Source organism: Miniopterus natalensis, chromosome 5 (assembly GCF_054644295.1).
Source record: "Miniopterus natalensis isolate mMinNat1 chromosome 5, mMinNat1.hap1, whole genome shotgun sequence".
Taxonomy (NCBI): Eukaryota; Metazoa; Chordata; class Mammalia; order Chiroptera; family Miniopteridae; genus Miniopterus; species Miniopterus natalensis.
The window spans coordinates 10,272,943-10,287,996 of NC_142085.1; the positions used below are offsets into that span (position 1 = coordinate 10,272,943).

General features: G+C 42.2%; 1 protein-coding gene across 1 annotated transcript; it reads left to right on the plus strand.

Moving 5' to 3' along the window:
- The first annotated feature begins 6,512 nt into the window (after positions 1 to 6,512).
- On the plus strand, positions 6,513 to 13,571 carry SRSF3 (serine and arginine rich splicing factor 3). Its single transcript, XM_016223750.2, has 6 exons — positions 6,513 to 6,622; positions 8,161 to 8,368; positions 9,797 to 9,931; positions 12,080 to 12,118; positions 12,361 to 12,447; positions 12,600 to 13,571. The coding sequence occupies exons 2-6, from the start codon at positions 8,163 to 8,165 to the stop codon at positions 12,625 to 12,627; spliced, it is 495 nt and encodes a 164-aa protein (XP_016079236.1). The 5' UTR covers positions 6,513 to 6,622; positions 8,161 to 8,162; the 3' UTR covers positions 12,628 to 13,571.
- The last annotated feature ends 1,483 nt before the right edge of the window (positions 13,572 to 15,054 follow it).

Below are 15,054 nucleotides of genomic sequence, written 5' to 3' on the forward strand. Positions count from 1 at the left end.
CATATAAAAATACATAGAAGGGTGATATCTCAAAGTATCAAAAATATTTTTTTAAAGCTTACAACTGTATAATTTGCAGAAACACTATTTTCACATACTTTTCCAGGATATGAAACTAAAATGAGCCTTTATTTTTTTTCTGCTCAGAATTTATTTATTTATTTTTATTTTTGTTTAAAGTATTACAGATGTCCCTTTTTCTCCCCAAATGACCCTTTCCCCCCGTTCCTTCCCCCTCCCCAGTCACTCTCCCCACCATTGTCCGTGTCCTTGGGCTGTGCATATATGCATATAAATTCTTTGGTTACTCTCTCCCCCTCCACCCCCTCTCCCCCTTCCCTCTGACATTCGTTAGTCTCAACTATGCTTCCATGTCATTGAATCTATTCTGCTCGTCAGTTTATTAAGTTCTTTAGATTCCACGTATAAGCGAGATCATGTGATATTTTTCTTTCACTGCCTGCCTTATTTCACTTAACATAATATTCTCCAGGACCATCCATACTGTCCCAAAGGGTACGAGATTCTTCTTCTTTACAGCTGCGTAGTATTCCATGGTGTGAATGTCCCACAGCTTTTTAATCCACTCATCTCCTGATGGGCACTTGGGCTGTTTCCAGATCTTAGCTATTGTAAACTGTGCTGCTATGAACATCGGGGTACATATATCCTTTCTGGTGAATGTTTCAGGATTCTTAGGATACATTCCTAGGAGTGGAATCACTGGGTCAAACGGCAGCTCCATTTTTAATTGTTTGAGGAAACTCCAGGCAGTTTTCCACAGTGGCTGCCCCAGTCTGCATTCCCACCAGCAGTGTACTAGGGTTCCCCTTTTTCCACACCCTCGCCAGCACGTCGTTTGTTGATTTGCAGAATTTATTTTTTAAAGTTGTGCTGATATTTTTTAATTTTTAAAAAAAATATATCCTTATTGATTTCAGAGAGAGGAAAGGAGAGGGAGAGAGAGAGACAGAAACATCAATGAGGAGAGAGTCATTGATCGAGCCCACAACCCGGGCATGTGCCCTGACCGGGAATCGAACCCCAATCGCCTGGATCCTAGGTCGACGCTTAACCACTGAGCCACGCCCGGCTGGGCATGTGCTGATATTTTAAAGTTTATTTAAGTATAGGTTGTATACAATATTATATTAGTTATATTAGTTTCAAGTATACAATATAGTGATTCAACATTTTTATACCTTACGATGTGATCGCCCCACAAATTCTAGTAATCATCTGTCACCATGCAAACTTACCACAATATTATTGACTATATTTCCCTTCGCCTTTTCACCCATCCCCCCACAACCCCTCCCTTCTGGTAACCATCCCTGTTTCTGTGAGTCTGTTTTTATTTTGTTTTGTTTTTTAGATTCAGTATATTAGCGAAACTCTAGGGTTAAAATGAGTTTTTTTAAAAATTTTTTATTGATCTTAGAGGAAGAGAGGTAGGGAGGGAAAAAGAGGGAGACAGAAATATCAAGAAACATTGATTGATTGGTTGCCTCTTGCACATGCCGGGACCTGGCATTGAACCTGAAACCTGGGCATGTGCCCTGACCAGGAATTGAACCCGAGACCCTTTGGAGCCACACCAGCCAGGGCTAAAATGAATTTTTAAATGATTATTTGTTGTAATTGTGTGTGGTTATTTTCCTTTTGTCCTGGTAGATCAACATTGCCCAATAGAACTATAATGTGAGCCATACATATAATTTTAAGTGTTCTAATAGCCACAGTTAAAAAGTATAAAGAAATAGGTGAGCCCTAGCTGGTTTGGCTCAGTGGTTATAGCGTCGGCGGGCACACTGAAGAGTCCAGGATTCAATTCCAGCCAAGGGCACATACCTCATTTGCAGGCTCGATCCCCAGCTCAGGTCAGGGCACATGTGGGAGGTAACCAATCGATGTGTCTCTCTCACATCAATGTTTTTCTCTGTCTCTCTCTTCCACTCTCTCTGAAAAGCAATGGAAAAAATATCCTTGGGTGAGGATTAAAAAAAAAAAAGAAATAGATGAAGTTAATTTTAATAATACAGTTTTAACACAATACATCAAAATATTATCTCAACATGCAATCAATATAAAAATTTATGATGAGATATTTTACTTTTTTTTTTTAAATACTGTTTGAAATCCAGTATGTTACATTTACAACACATCTCAGTTCAGACTTAAATAGCCACATGTGCCTAATGGCTGCTGTATTAAACAGCATGACACTAGAAAACCCCTCCCCACCACCACTTGTCGTCTCTGTTCTGTGCCTGGGAGGCTGACTTCAAGGGTTGCATCAGCCAGCTCTCTTGCCCTCAGGTTGCCAGATGGCTTTGGACTATAGAAGGTACCAATAAAAGATGGGACTGCCTGCCCTGGCTGGTGTGGCTCCGTTGGATGAGCATCATCCCATGCACCAAGAGGTCACTGGTTTAATTCCCCAGTCAGGGCACATGCCCCCATTTTGGGCTCGATCCCCCACGCCTTGATGTTTCTATTTTTTTCTCTCCCTCTCCCTTCCTCTCTCTGAAATCAATAAAAACATATTTGGAGGGAAAAAAATATGAGATTATGGGAAGAGAATGTAGTCCAGTTCTTCCACCTCTGACCCTGCTACCGTCCAAGAAAAAAACCAAACCCCCACAACTGGGCTGCTGCAGTTCCTCTAATCAAGGCCATAGTGGCCTCTCTTCATACCTACAACACTTGCCTGGTTCTGGTAACCCTGCTCATTCTTGCCCCATTGGGCCTAAGCTGCCTCTGGGAGCCCTGCCTTCCCCTGTGGGTTTCCTTAACCTTGCCCATACCTCTGTAAATAACTATTGTCTGTGCTATCTGCTTCCTGCCAGGACATTGAACCAAGCAGCTAGTGAACTATTGGTATGGTCTATGCTCTTATTAGATTTTCCTTGAAGTCAACCACAGTGTTTATAAAGTATTAATTCTTATACATAGGTATTATGCCTGGCCATCAGTAACTTTTCCCCCTTAAATTAAAAACAGTTTATTGGTAATGGGTGAATTTTTTAGAATTGGAAGATTACTTAGTGTCATGGTTCTCATGTGTAGTGAGAAGTGTGTTAGAGTAATCTCTATATTTGGAATCTTTCTGCATGCAAGCAACAGGGAGAAAAAATCAACTCAGCATGGCCTAGGCAAGTTGGGGGAAGAGGTAGAGAACTTGCATGTTCAAATAACTGGGATTCCAAAAGTGGACGCGGGTTCAGGGCTTCTATAGCAAGAGGTCCAGGGTTCCTTATTACCATCTCTCGGCTCTCCCTGCCTTTAGGTTGGGTCTAATGCAGGCTGCTTCCTCCCTTCTGGAAAGAGGACAGCCGCCCTGGCTCAGGACCCCACCAGTCAGAGGAAATGAGCACACCTCTCTCGGGCTGGCCTAGCAGCAATGCCGGGACTAGGAACTGTTCTGATAGAATTCCACATCTTTTTTACTGGTGGTGGGAGTGGGGGCTAAGAACTGGTAGTTCCCGAAAGAAAATCAAGAGATGTTCACTGCAATATATGATCTCCATTCCCTGTCCCCACTAAGAAATTCTGGTAGGTCCTCTTGAAGCATTATGTGGCTCTAGGGTCTAGACAAGAGAGGTTGCTGGTCAAATAAAATCAAAGGAACATTAAAATATTCCAGAATTTAAATGGATAATTCACTTGGCTGCAGTTACCAGAAGATGGAAAGTGTGTGTGGATAGCCAGAGAAGGTTGAAAATGTACTCACGAATCCAGTAATTAAGAGCGCTCCATCGAAAGGTGCACGCTAGACGAGCATTACACAGACAAAAACAGGAAAAACGGTGGGAAGGAGGAGCATACTGAGACGTGAAAGGAACATTTAAAAGGAGTCAGTGTTTTCTCAACAATAAAGATAATGATTTTTAAAAAAGAGCTTTTTTGTGTGTGTCTTTGTTTTGTTAATCCTCACCGGACGACTTTTTTCCATTGATTTTTTTAAATTTTATGTTTATTCAAAGTGGAAGGGAGAGAGGAACAATGATGTGAGAGAGAAACATCTATCGGTTGCCTCCCACACACACCCAACCAGGGACCCAAATCACAACCTGGGTATGTGCCCTGACCTGGAATCAACCCAGCACTGTTAGAGCATAGTAAAATCTACAAAAGTTCCAGGACAAGTGGAATTGGGAAACTAAGACTGATTGTTAAACAGCAGTTTGCAGCCGCCTAGTAAATCCTATCTTCCCTAAACCGAGGACACTTGAGAGTAAATGGTTTGCATTTCTCCTCCCCAGCCAGAAGGTAGCTAGCTTAAATTACTCTATCCTTGGAGACAGATAACAGAAATCCAATTAGTGCCATTTGCCAACCACACCCAAGGACAGATAAATTAAGAATAAACCTCATTTTGGTGTATTAGCATAAAACTGATGACTGTTCTATTGATCTGCCCCTAGGACCTCCCCTAAAGGCCCAGCCTTTAAAACTCCTGAAAATGAACATCACCCCCCCTCCCCCAGCAAGCCAGCACCATCTCCTTGCCCCTTCTCCCTTTGAGGGGACCCCACTAGGCTTGCAAAGGGGGGGGGCACACAACGACAAGGACACGGGACACCTGTCTCCAAGGCCCCCTTTCCCCGTGAGCCAAAGCAGCCCAGCCTAGGCTTCCTGTTGCTTCTCCTATGCCCTTCCTTGTTTCACTGTCTTAAGTATATTTTGAATGCAGTCAATAAATTCTTGCTTTCTTTTCTACATTTTGTCTCTTGATTGAAATATTTCCCCCAATAAGACAAGAACTGAGGTCTTCTCGGCATCTCCCTGGTAACACCGCCTCTTGGTGCACCTGGATGATGCTCTAACCAAATGAGCCACAGGGGCCAGGGCCAGGCTGCTATTATCCCATTTTACCCAGAGGAAACTAATCCTGAGATGGGTTAAGGGGTTCTTTTCCAGACACTTTAGCAGGACGAAGCAGTGGGGCTGTGGTCCAAATCCAGGACCCTCTTACTTTGCTTTGGCAGAAGAAAAAATTATAAAGAGAAAAGCTTCCCCAGAGGAGAGGAGCAAGTGAAGGCAAACAAGTGAGCCAGAAGAGAGAAACATTGAGAGAATGAAAGAAAAGAAGCGAGAGTGGGGTTGGCTGGAGCCCCTCCTCACCTGGTAAACGCTCCGGGCAAGGCCTGCACGGGGCGGCCAACCACTGAGTTCCCATCCCCTGCTCCCCCGCAGGGCGCCGTTCCCACTGACAAGGGAGAAAACTCCCGCTCGGGTTGATGAAATCTCCATTCCCACTGACAAGGGAGAAAACTCCGGCTCGGGTTGATGAAATCTCCATTCCCACTGACAAGGGAGAAAACTCCGGCTCCGGTTGATGAAATCTCCGCTTGTCCCCCCTCCCCACTGTGAAAAAACCTTTTCCAGCCACAAGAAAAGACAAGGCTTTACACGAAAACATCAGGAAGAGCTGAGCCAAGAAAATAATTAGCATATCTTTCAGTTAATGAGAAAATCCAGGTTCTTTTTTTTTTCCCCGAGAGCATATTTAACTGCATCTTAGCAATACTAGGCCAGGCTCCACTGCGGGAAGGTCGGGGAGAAAGTTTGAGGGCACCCCGCAAACTGCCTAGCTGAGCTCACTGAACCCCGGAGAGGGAGAGCTTGGGTATTTCTGTCCCAACAGTTCACGACCCGGCGCCCCCTCTTCCTCGGGGGTGGGTGGCAAACAGGAAGGTGCGAGCGGCCCACGGCCCCACCCCCACCCCCTTTCCCCCGAGGAAGAGCAGAGGGGCCCTTCCCGGCGTTTGTTTGGGGCTTAGAATTTAATTCAGTCTTCTTCAGGAACTTCCTTTTATTGTTATTCGCTAAAGGGTAAGGTTTCCAGATGGCCGGCCCGGTCTCCTTTGCCTTGGGCGTTTCTCTTAAACTTCGGCAGGGCCCAGGCTGAGGACGCGGCCGCCCGTCGCCGCCAGACCCTGCGGCTCGGGTGAGAGGCGGGAAACCGGCCAGGCCCCGGCCCACCTTCCAGGATGGGGCTTGTCCCTAAGTGTAGGGCTGGGCGGGCACAATCTGGTGGCAGCTGGGTCACAAACAGCTCAGCGACCTTGGGAGCGACTTCGAAGCACATTTGTAAACGCGATGGTCTCAGTTCCAGCCAGCCCGCTGGCGGGGATCAAGTAACGAATTCATCTGCTAGTTAAATCTTGTAAGGAGCCAACGGCTCTGCCAGCTTTTGGGCGTGGCCGCAGGAGTGTTCACAGCGTCAGCCAATTTGGAGGTGAGCGAGGGGGACACTGAAAATAACCCGGCGATCCGAAACGGGGGGAGAAAACCCCGGGGAGCGCAGGGGCTGGGGCCACGAGAGCGCGGCCGCCCGTCGGCACAGCCCCGGGGGCGAAGCGCGCTCCCAGCAACCGCGGGTCTCCCTACTTTTGTAGCTGCCACGTCACGGCATTCGCGGCCTCTCATTGGACCAGCTCGTCCAATCATGTGATTCCGGCATGCCTTATAAATAAGGGCAAGGAGAAGGCGGTGGTCCGCCATTTCGTGGACGCCGGGGAGGTGAGAGGACTTGTGGGAGCCGGACGGAGGGGAGCTGAAGCACCGTCCGAGGGTGTGTGGACTTAAGCCGCTGCAGTTCTAACTCAAGATCTCGGTAAGAGACCAGGACCGAGGGAGTGAAGTGGGAAATGAAACTTAAAAATGCTGAGGTGGGGCCAGGCCCAATGGCGGCGCCAGATTGAGACAAAGGGACGCCGCCGCCATTTTGTGACGTTCAGCACGGGCGGTGGCGGGGGCCTCAGGCCCACCCTAGGCCCTGTCCTGGCAGTGAAGTGAAGGTGTTTATAAACCTTTGCTAGAGGATGAACCGGGGTGTGGGATTACCCGAGAATTGAGGCAGAGGGGGAGCCGGTAACCGTATTTTACTCCAGGCCGCGCGGCCTTTCAATTTATGGCGCCTTTTTTTTTTTTCCGCCCCACGTTTTCTTCAGAAGCTTCCAGGTTTTTTTTTCTCAAGTCACTAGTCAAGACTGGACTTTCCGATCCACATTAAGTGATCTTTTATATTCACACTTATTTTCATGTCATTTTAACTTCACTTTTTACACCTTGAACCAACCTTTTTTTTTTTTTTTTTTTTTCTCAACCGATCCGTGGGCAGTATTGTTACTGTAGCTGCGTCCCGCTAATCCGTAGGCCTGAAACTGGTCACATGAAGTTTTTAAAAAATCTCCAGCAGTGGTTTGCTCTTAACTCCTGGGGACAGGGTGGGGTCACGCAAATAGGATGTGTCGGGACTTTTTAATTAAATAAGCTGCAAGGGAGAAGAAAGTGGTGTTTGTGGATGGCCCTTGAACTGCGTTATTGAAGAGGCCGCTCTTTCAAGCATTTGAAACTGGCCTGCAAGGTGATTGGGATCGTTGCCTAGGCGACTTTAAGGAGTTAAATACAAATCCTTGAAGTGCAATTTATTTCTGCATAACAAATGTAACCACTAGTCTGTCTCTGGATTTACCTGTTTTGGACATTTCATAATAGATGGAATCGTAATACCTGCACTTATGTGTCTGCTTTCTGTAACTTAGCATGTTTTCATCAACGTCTGTAGCATTTATCAATACTTCTTTTCCTGAATAATTCATTGTGTGGATAATGCATTTAGCTTATTTGTCTGTTGATAGACATGTGGGTTAATAGCTTTGTGTTAAGAATTGTGCTGATATGAGGTACGTTTAAAAAATGTAGCACTTGTGAGGAATGAAGCTGGTTAAGTTTTGGCTTAAAAGGCACATTTTTATCACTTTTCTAGTGTTTAGCTTTAACCTTATATCTTCTGCATTGTTTCATTTGGTTTTTGAGCCTCAGGCTTTGCTTCTGAGCCAGGTTACCTTCCTTGTCTAAGTGCTTTATTTTCAAGAGTAATTGAAATAATAGGTAAAGCCCCTAACTCAGTGCCCATGTTGTAGTGGATGCTCCTTCAGTATTTATTATTTTGCAAGGAGGTTTGTTTTTTTAACACAATTTATGCTGCCTTCCTCACAGTTATCAGTAACAATTAGGTAGAAATGGGTGTTTGGGGGATGGTGATTTTACTTGTTTGGTTTTTAGTATTTTGGCAGTCTTTCCTAAGGATCTGTTTTTCACTGTGTAGATTACTTGGTTAAATCTTCAATGTATATATTTTTTTAACAGAAATGCATCGTGATTCCTGTCCATTGGACTGTAAGGTTTATGTAGGTAATCTTGGAAACAACGGTAACAAGACTGAATTGGAACGAGCTTTTGGCTATTATGGACCACTCCGAAGTGTGTGGGTTGCTAGAAACCCTCCCGGCTTTGCTTTCGTTGAGTTTGAAGATCCCCGAGATGCAGCCGATGCTGTCCGAGAGCTAGATGGGAGGTAATTTAATCATTGCTTTATACTAACAGCAGATAATGTTGCTTGAATTTCTAATATTTAAAATCTCTAGAATACGTGGTTCTGAGTGGCTTCTTGGTTATCTGAAATTGATGTTATTGTAAATTTACATAAACCTTTTTTGCAATCAAAAAAGGACCAGCTTGAGTGGAGATTCGGGAAGTTTCTTTTTACTTGGTTGGCCACTGAAGAAAATAATTAGGTTTAATGGCCAATTCTTAGTGGGAGGATAACTATCCAAAAAAAAGTGAAAATATTTTAGTCTAAATTCTCCAGTGTCAACTGTGTTGTCACCTTTGAATTGTTTCTGAAACAGTTGTGGAATCATATTTTTTTAAGTAAGAGTTGCTGTGAATTGATAATTGTACTTGGATGCTGGTTACCTGTGGGGGGGGGTTTCTTGCACCATTATCTTTTATGTCTTTGAAGTGCCTCTTTTAAGAAGTATCGCTTGTATAGCAATTTCCCTTAGTAATAAGTGTCCTATTGGGTGGCTGATAATACTCAAGTCTAATATTATTAGTGAACAGGTTGTTGCCCTCCCCCATTCTATTTGGCATTTGAAACCATTGAATTTCATGAAACTAAGGAAAAAATTAAATGGTCTGAGGATTGGCTGTAAAAAAAAAAAAGCTTTTTTTTATCCAAGCAGGTTGCAGAAACATTCCCCGGGCCCCACCTCCTCCCAGTCACTGTGGCTTATCTAAACTTAATGGTGGTTGCAATTTTTTTGGTCAACTATTGTGTGATAATTGATGGGGAGGGGTGATGTAAAATAAAACGGCCAAAAGTCTTCTGTCCTATTTATTGTTGTTTATATGGACGGGTGGAGTGGAGACACCAGCAAATATGATGTAAGATGAGTAAACAAGTGCTGGGACCACAAAGTAAGAAGTCAAAACAGGATGTACAGAAGAACTAGTTCTTTGAGGAGGATTCTAGGGTTTTTTCATACTTAAAATTGTTAACAAATTAACATTGATCCCAATTGTTAGACTGACTCTAAAAGCAATAAAATGTAAGGAAGTTGGTTTCCTTTAAGAAAAAAATACAGGGCGTGGCCGGGTGTGGCTCAGCAGTTGAGCAACGACCTAGCATCCAGGAGATGGAGGTTCGATTCCCTGTCAGGGCACATTCCTGGGTTGTGGGCTCTATCCCCAGTCTGGGGCGTGCAGGAGGCAGCCGATCAATGACTCTCATTATTGATATCCCCCCATCTCCCTTATCTCTGAAATCAATAAAGATATATTTTAGGGGGAAAAAACTAAAACTTGTTTTTGGTTTTAAGATTTCTGCAGGCATTAAATGTGTTTGCTAAGAAGCTAACTACAAGTGCTTTTTGCTTTAATACACATCTCTTAGAAAGTCATTTTGGCTGCTTAAAATTTAATAATGACTTTTCTTTCCTAGAACACTATGTGGCTGCCGGGTAAGAGTGGAACTTTCGAATGGTGAAAAGAGAAGTAGAAATCGTGGCCCACCTCCCTCTTGGGGTCGTCGCCCTCGAGATGATTATCGGAGGAGGAGTCCTCCACCTCGTCGCAGGTACTTGAGAGATAGCGTGTTTAGAGGTATTGGTATAATGGAGTAGCTAATAGGAGCAGGTATTTCTCTACAAGTTTGTTGGTGGGTTTTAAACTTACTGTGAAGAATCGGAGGTTTTTATGAAACATTTGCTGGGTGTAGTTTGGGGTATGTGAGTTGTGCTGAGTGTTGGCTTTTGTCTTTAGGTTCATGTTGGTAGTCAGTAACTTCTATCTTGGATCTATCTTCTAGTTCATCTTCTAGTTGCATCTTTCCAAGTCTTCCCTTATACTTCAATTTAGGCCTTTTTCCATTTCTTGACTCCATAATGACAAACATTACATTCAACTCTAGCTCTTCACAAAGAAAAATGTGTTTTCTACTAGTAGCACGATTGTAATATTTATCAATCAGGCAGCTGTTTTAATGTTAAACTGGTAAAATAGAAATCTTTCTGAAACTAACTTAAGTCACTGACCAATAAAGGGGGCTAAAAAAGTAATCCCAGTCATCTATTCTTCAAACCCAAGTAGGAGAGAAATCAGTTTTTTTATAATTGAAAATGGCATCATTCTTGGACCAGGCAGTGTTGTCTGGATGCTAACTCCACATCTCCTCAAATCTCCAAAATAGTTTCTGTAGGACTGAATTTACCTCTTACAGGTGAGTGAAGTCCTAGGAGATAGGAGTTCAAAATCTTGCCCCTTTTGCTATTTTGAAAAACAACACACTGTTGCCCATCATAATAAAGAGTATTTGTTAGCTAATAGATGGTTGTACTGATGGCTTGTTTTTCATTTTTTTTTTGTGCTTTTTGGTCCATCTATTAATAAAAATGAACCCCGTTACAGAGTCACCATCATGTCTCTTCTCACCACCCTCTGAGTCTGCATTAGCCAGTCAACTAGCCCTTTCAGCGTCATGTGACCAGCGCGCCCCATTCAGCTTGGCTGGTGTCGTTTCACATGACCCAGGCATGGCCAGTCGTCAGGTTGCACCGCCCTTTGGTTCCCGAGCATGCTGTTTTCTCTCAGCCTTCTCTCCAACCTTAACCAAATCGGCAGCAGCCACCTCGACCGCCCACACATTCCTGGCCAATCAGCTCAGCTGTTTATTTACCAAATGTCTTCACAACAACTACAGCAGCAGCCTTCGGCTAACAAAAAAGCAGGAAAAATCCACAACACCCCCTTCGCCAACCAACTAAATCCAACGCAACATCTGGCAAAACCTTTTCAGCAAATTCTTCCTGGCCGTCAGTCCGGCAGCCTCACCTCACCATTTCTAGCTTGTTGAAACCCAAAACTAGTAAGTTTTTCCTGCTTATACAGTTTACTGCTGGTTAAAATAAGGAGTAAGCGGCTTAAAGTAATTCTTTTTCTGGATCAAAGGCTGGCTGTGCATAATTGAATGGTAATGTACATATATATTGCTTGAATAAAACTTTTAAGGGTGATAGGGAACTCATAATGTAACTAGACCTTCAAGTGAAACTTATTTGCATGTGTGAGATGCCAAACTAAAAATTTTAATAACTAACAGATTCAGCTTTCCTTTCTAGCAAAAATTTGTTGACTCCTATCACCTTTAAATGGTTTTACTAACAGTTTTCAAAATTTTAAAATTTTGGGGGTGAAAGCGGGCCAAGCTAAGGTAATTTTGATAAGTCTAAAACACACTCTTAAATGTGACGGATCACAATTGCAGTTCTAATGTAGCACTTATGGCGTCAATATTTACACCTAGCGCGTTTTCACAAAATTACACTATCCACCTGGTACCTAAGTCTTGTCATGGACTTCTAGGTTTGCATGGGTTCCAAATACTGGTTTATGGTACTGTTTTTGGAACTACTTGTTGGGACTACATTTTGGTGTGGTGTTTGGGTAGTGAAGTTAGTTTGACATGAAGTTTTGCATTGGACAGATCTGCTGTGAAGCATTCTTTGTTAAAGTGAGTCCATGGTTGGAATACCTGCTTTTCACTTGAGCTTTTGGTTCCTTAATCCTTCTGTGCCTTTTTTTTCTTTTCTTTTTTTTTTTTTTGACGATGGGTGCCAGTTCTTCGGCACATTCACTGGGCCCAACAGTGAGATTGAAAAGTTGGGAAATGCCTCACGCCATAAATAATAATTGACAGTTAGCCTAACTTTCCTGTTTCTGCTTTTAGATCTCCAAGACGGAGAAGCTTCTCCCGCAGCCGGAGCAGGTAAATGACTCTTCTGGCCACATTTCTCAAAAATGGCAGTGTTGGTTGCTATTCGAAAGCTGTTTTCCAAATGACTTGGATAATGGTTAATAGACCTTGGTTGGCATTAGTAATGAATGAAGTGTTACATAGAACCAGTATTAAGTTGTAAGAATGAACCAGCTCTTAGTTTTCAAAGACTATTTGGGAATATATGTGTGTAATCATGAGTGGTCCTATTTTTCTTTTCCCTCTGATTTTAGGTCCCTTTCTAGAGATAGGAGAAGAGAGAGATCACTGTCTCGGGAGAGAAATCATAAGCCGTCCCGATCCTTCTCTAGATCTCGTAGGTAAGATCTTTAACGATGAATGCACTAAAAACAGAAATGAGTCTCCTTAAGCCATTTTGATAGGATTTTTATAACTTTCTACAATACAAATCTTGTTATTTTGTCATTGTCACCAAGTTACAGATGGAACTTGTTTTTCTTTTTTTTTTCAGCCGATCTAGGTCAAATGAAAGGAAATAGAAGACCAGGTTGCAAGAGGAGTGGTGTACAGGAAATAACTTCATTTGACAGGAGTATGTACAGAAAATTCAAGTTTTGTTTGAGACTTCATAAGCTTGGTGCATTTTTAAGATGTTTTAGCTGTTCATATTTGTCTTGGAACAGTGACACATAAAGATGTGATTCTCTATGGTTTGAAATGGATCATATGAGTCCTGTAATACCAAGAATTGTTACTTTACAATGTTCCCTTAAGCAAAATTGAATTTGCTTTGAACTTCAGTTCTTGCAGACTGATAATAAACCCCTTAACTTCTGCCCAGCTAAAGTGTGATGTTGAATATTATGGAAACAACTGGCAAAAATTGAACTTAAGACTTTCCATAGCTGGAATAGAATATGCAGCTGTAGTTGAAAAAGCAGTTTTCAAAAGCTGCTGTGAACATAAGCCAGCAGGTAAAAATTAAAGCTGCACCCTTAAACTAGATTTGAGGTTTTAAAAAAAAAATTCAACTAGTCTTTATTACTGGGCAGAGGTTGTCCAGTTAGTGTAGAATCCAAGAAGTTTCAAGAAAGTTAGTTTACCTTTCTTTGCTTTAGGTCATAAATTTCTTATGTGATTGCTGTATACATAGCTCTTTGTAACATTCTTCACTTGGAAATTTGAGACTATTCAAGATACCAGTGTCCTGCCAGTTTAAGGGTACATTGTAGAGCTGAACTTTTGAGTTACTGTGCAAACATTCTTTTCATGCTGTCATTTGTAATATGTTTTGTGAGAATCCTTGGGATTAAAGTTTTGGTTACAAATTGTTGTTTAACCTGAAAGCCTGTTTTTCCTTGCAAAAGTAAAATATGTGAGCTTGGTATCAAGTTCAGGTATAACATTCCTATTGGAAGCCATACTTATATTTTCTTGTAAAGTGCTTTTGAATTAATAAAATAGCATAACTGTAATAGTCAAACCCACTATTACCATAGTTCTTGTCCTATGGAAAGCAGTTGGTTACACAAATCTTACAAGAAACAAAATTGAGGCTTTTGAAGTGAAGGGAATTTTTGGTTGTCACCTCAGTGACTGTTAGTTCTTAACATTTATTTTTAGGAGTAGAAGCCAGTTCAAAGTCCATGATACTCAGTGACAAACATTTTAAAGGTTAGCATCCTAGTACATTAAAGCCCAAAGTTGCCCATAAAAAGGCTTTTAACATTAGCATGAGACCTTTCCACAAAGCTTTAAAAATTGCTTCCATTTTATATAATTTGAGGTGTTGCATGGGAATTCTAAATTGATCCATTATAATGTAAAATTCACTACATGGTTCAAATGTAATAGTGCAGACTTGAATATGGAGGCATGCATAACCTTCCTCTTAGAAATCCAGAGGAACTGTAATTTCAAAATTTTGTGCAATTAGATTAAACCATAATGTAACAGTCTTGTGGCTTAGTTTCCTTAAATGTGGTATTTTGGATTATCCTATGAAGTCATTGCTTTGAGTTGAATCTATAAGGATATATATTTTTAAAGATCTTTTAATTGATTTTTAGAGAGAGGAAGGGGGAGAGAGAGAAACACCGATCGCCTGCCTCCTGTACGCCACCTACCAGGGATGGAGCCCACAAACCGGACATTTGCCCGATCCAGAATTAAACAGGCAGGACGATGCCCAACCAATGAGCCACACTGGCAAGGGCTCTATAAGGATATCTTACAAGATGTAGGTCCTAAACAGATTATTTCCCTTGGTCCATAACCTTTCATGCTAATGTCAGCAGGGAGGAGAGTCATTGGGCATGTCACAGGGAGAATTTGTATCAATGAGATTCAGTAAGAGTCTTGCTAAAGACACTTAAAAATTACCTGTTGAGACTGACAAATCTCGGGGAAGGCAGGGATGGGAGGATGGGGTGGGGAGAGATTAACCTAAGAATTTATATGCATAACCCATGGACACAGTAGTGTGGTGAAGGCCTGGCGGGAGGGGAATCAATGGGGGAGGGGGATAAGGGGACATTTGTAATACTTTCAACAATAAAGATAAATTTAAAAAACAACAACAAAAGATTACCTGTTCTGCTGGAAGCTCTGGCTTTGGGCCTTTTTGGCATTTCCTCACAGCCTAAATACTGTTCCTGTTAGGAACAAAACAAGTTAGCTAAAAAGCCATGGAAGTAATACAGTGTCAGTGGTTGCACTGCTCTTACAGACATTTATGTGGGCTTTTGGGGCAGTATACAACTTCCAGTCTTAAGTTAGAAGGGTTTCTGTAAAAAGGTTAATAAATTATGCATATAATGTTGCTGTTGCAGAAGCTGAGATAAAGTCAATCTCGGAGTTACCTTGACTTGTAATTTAAAAAATTACAAGTCCCATTAGCCAGTTGATTATGCATCTTGAGTCAAATGATAATGAAAGCAGTCAGTAAAACTGACCTGTGGTATAGT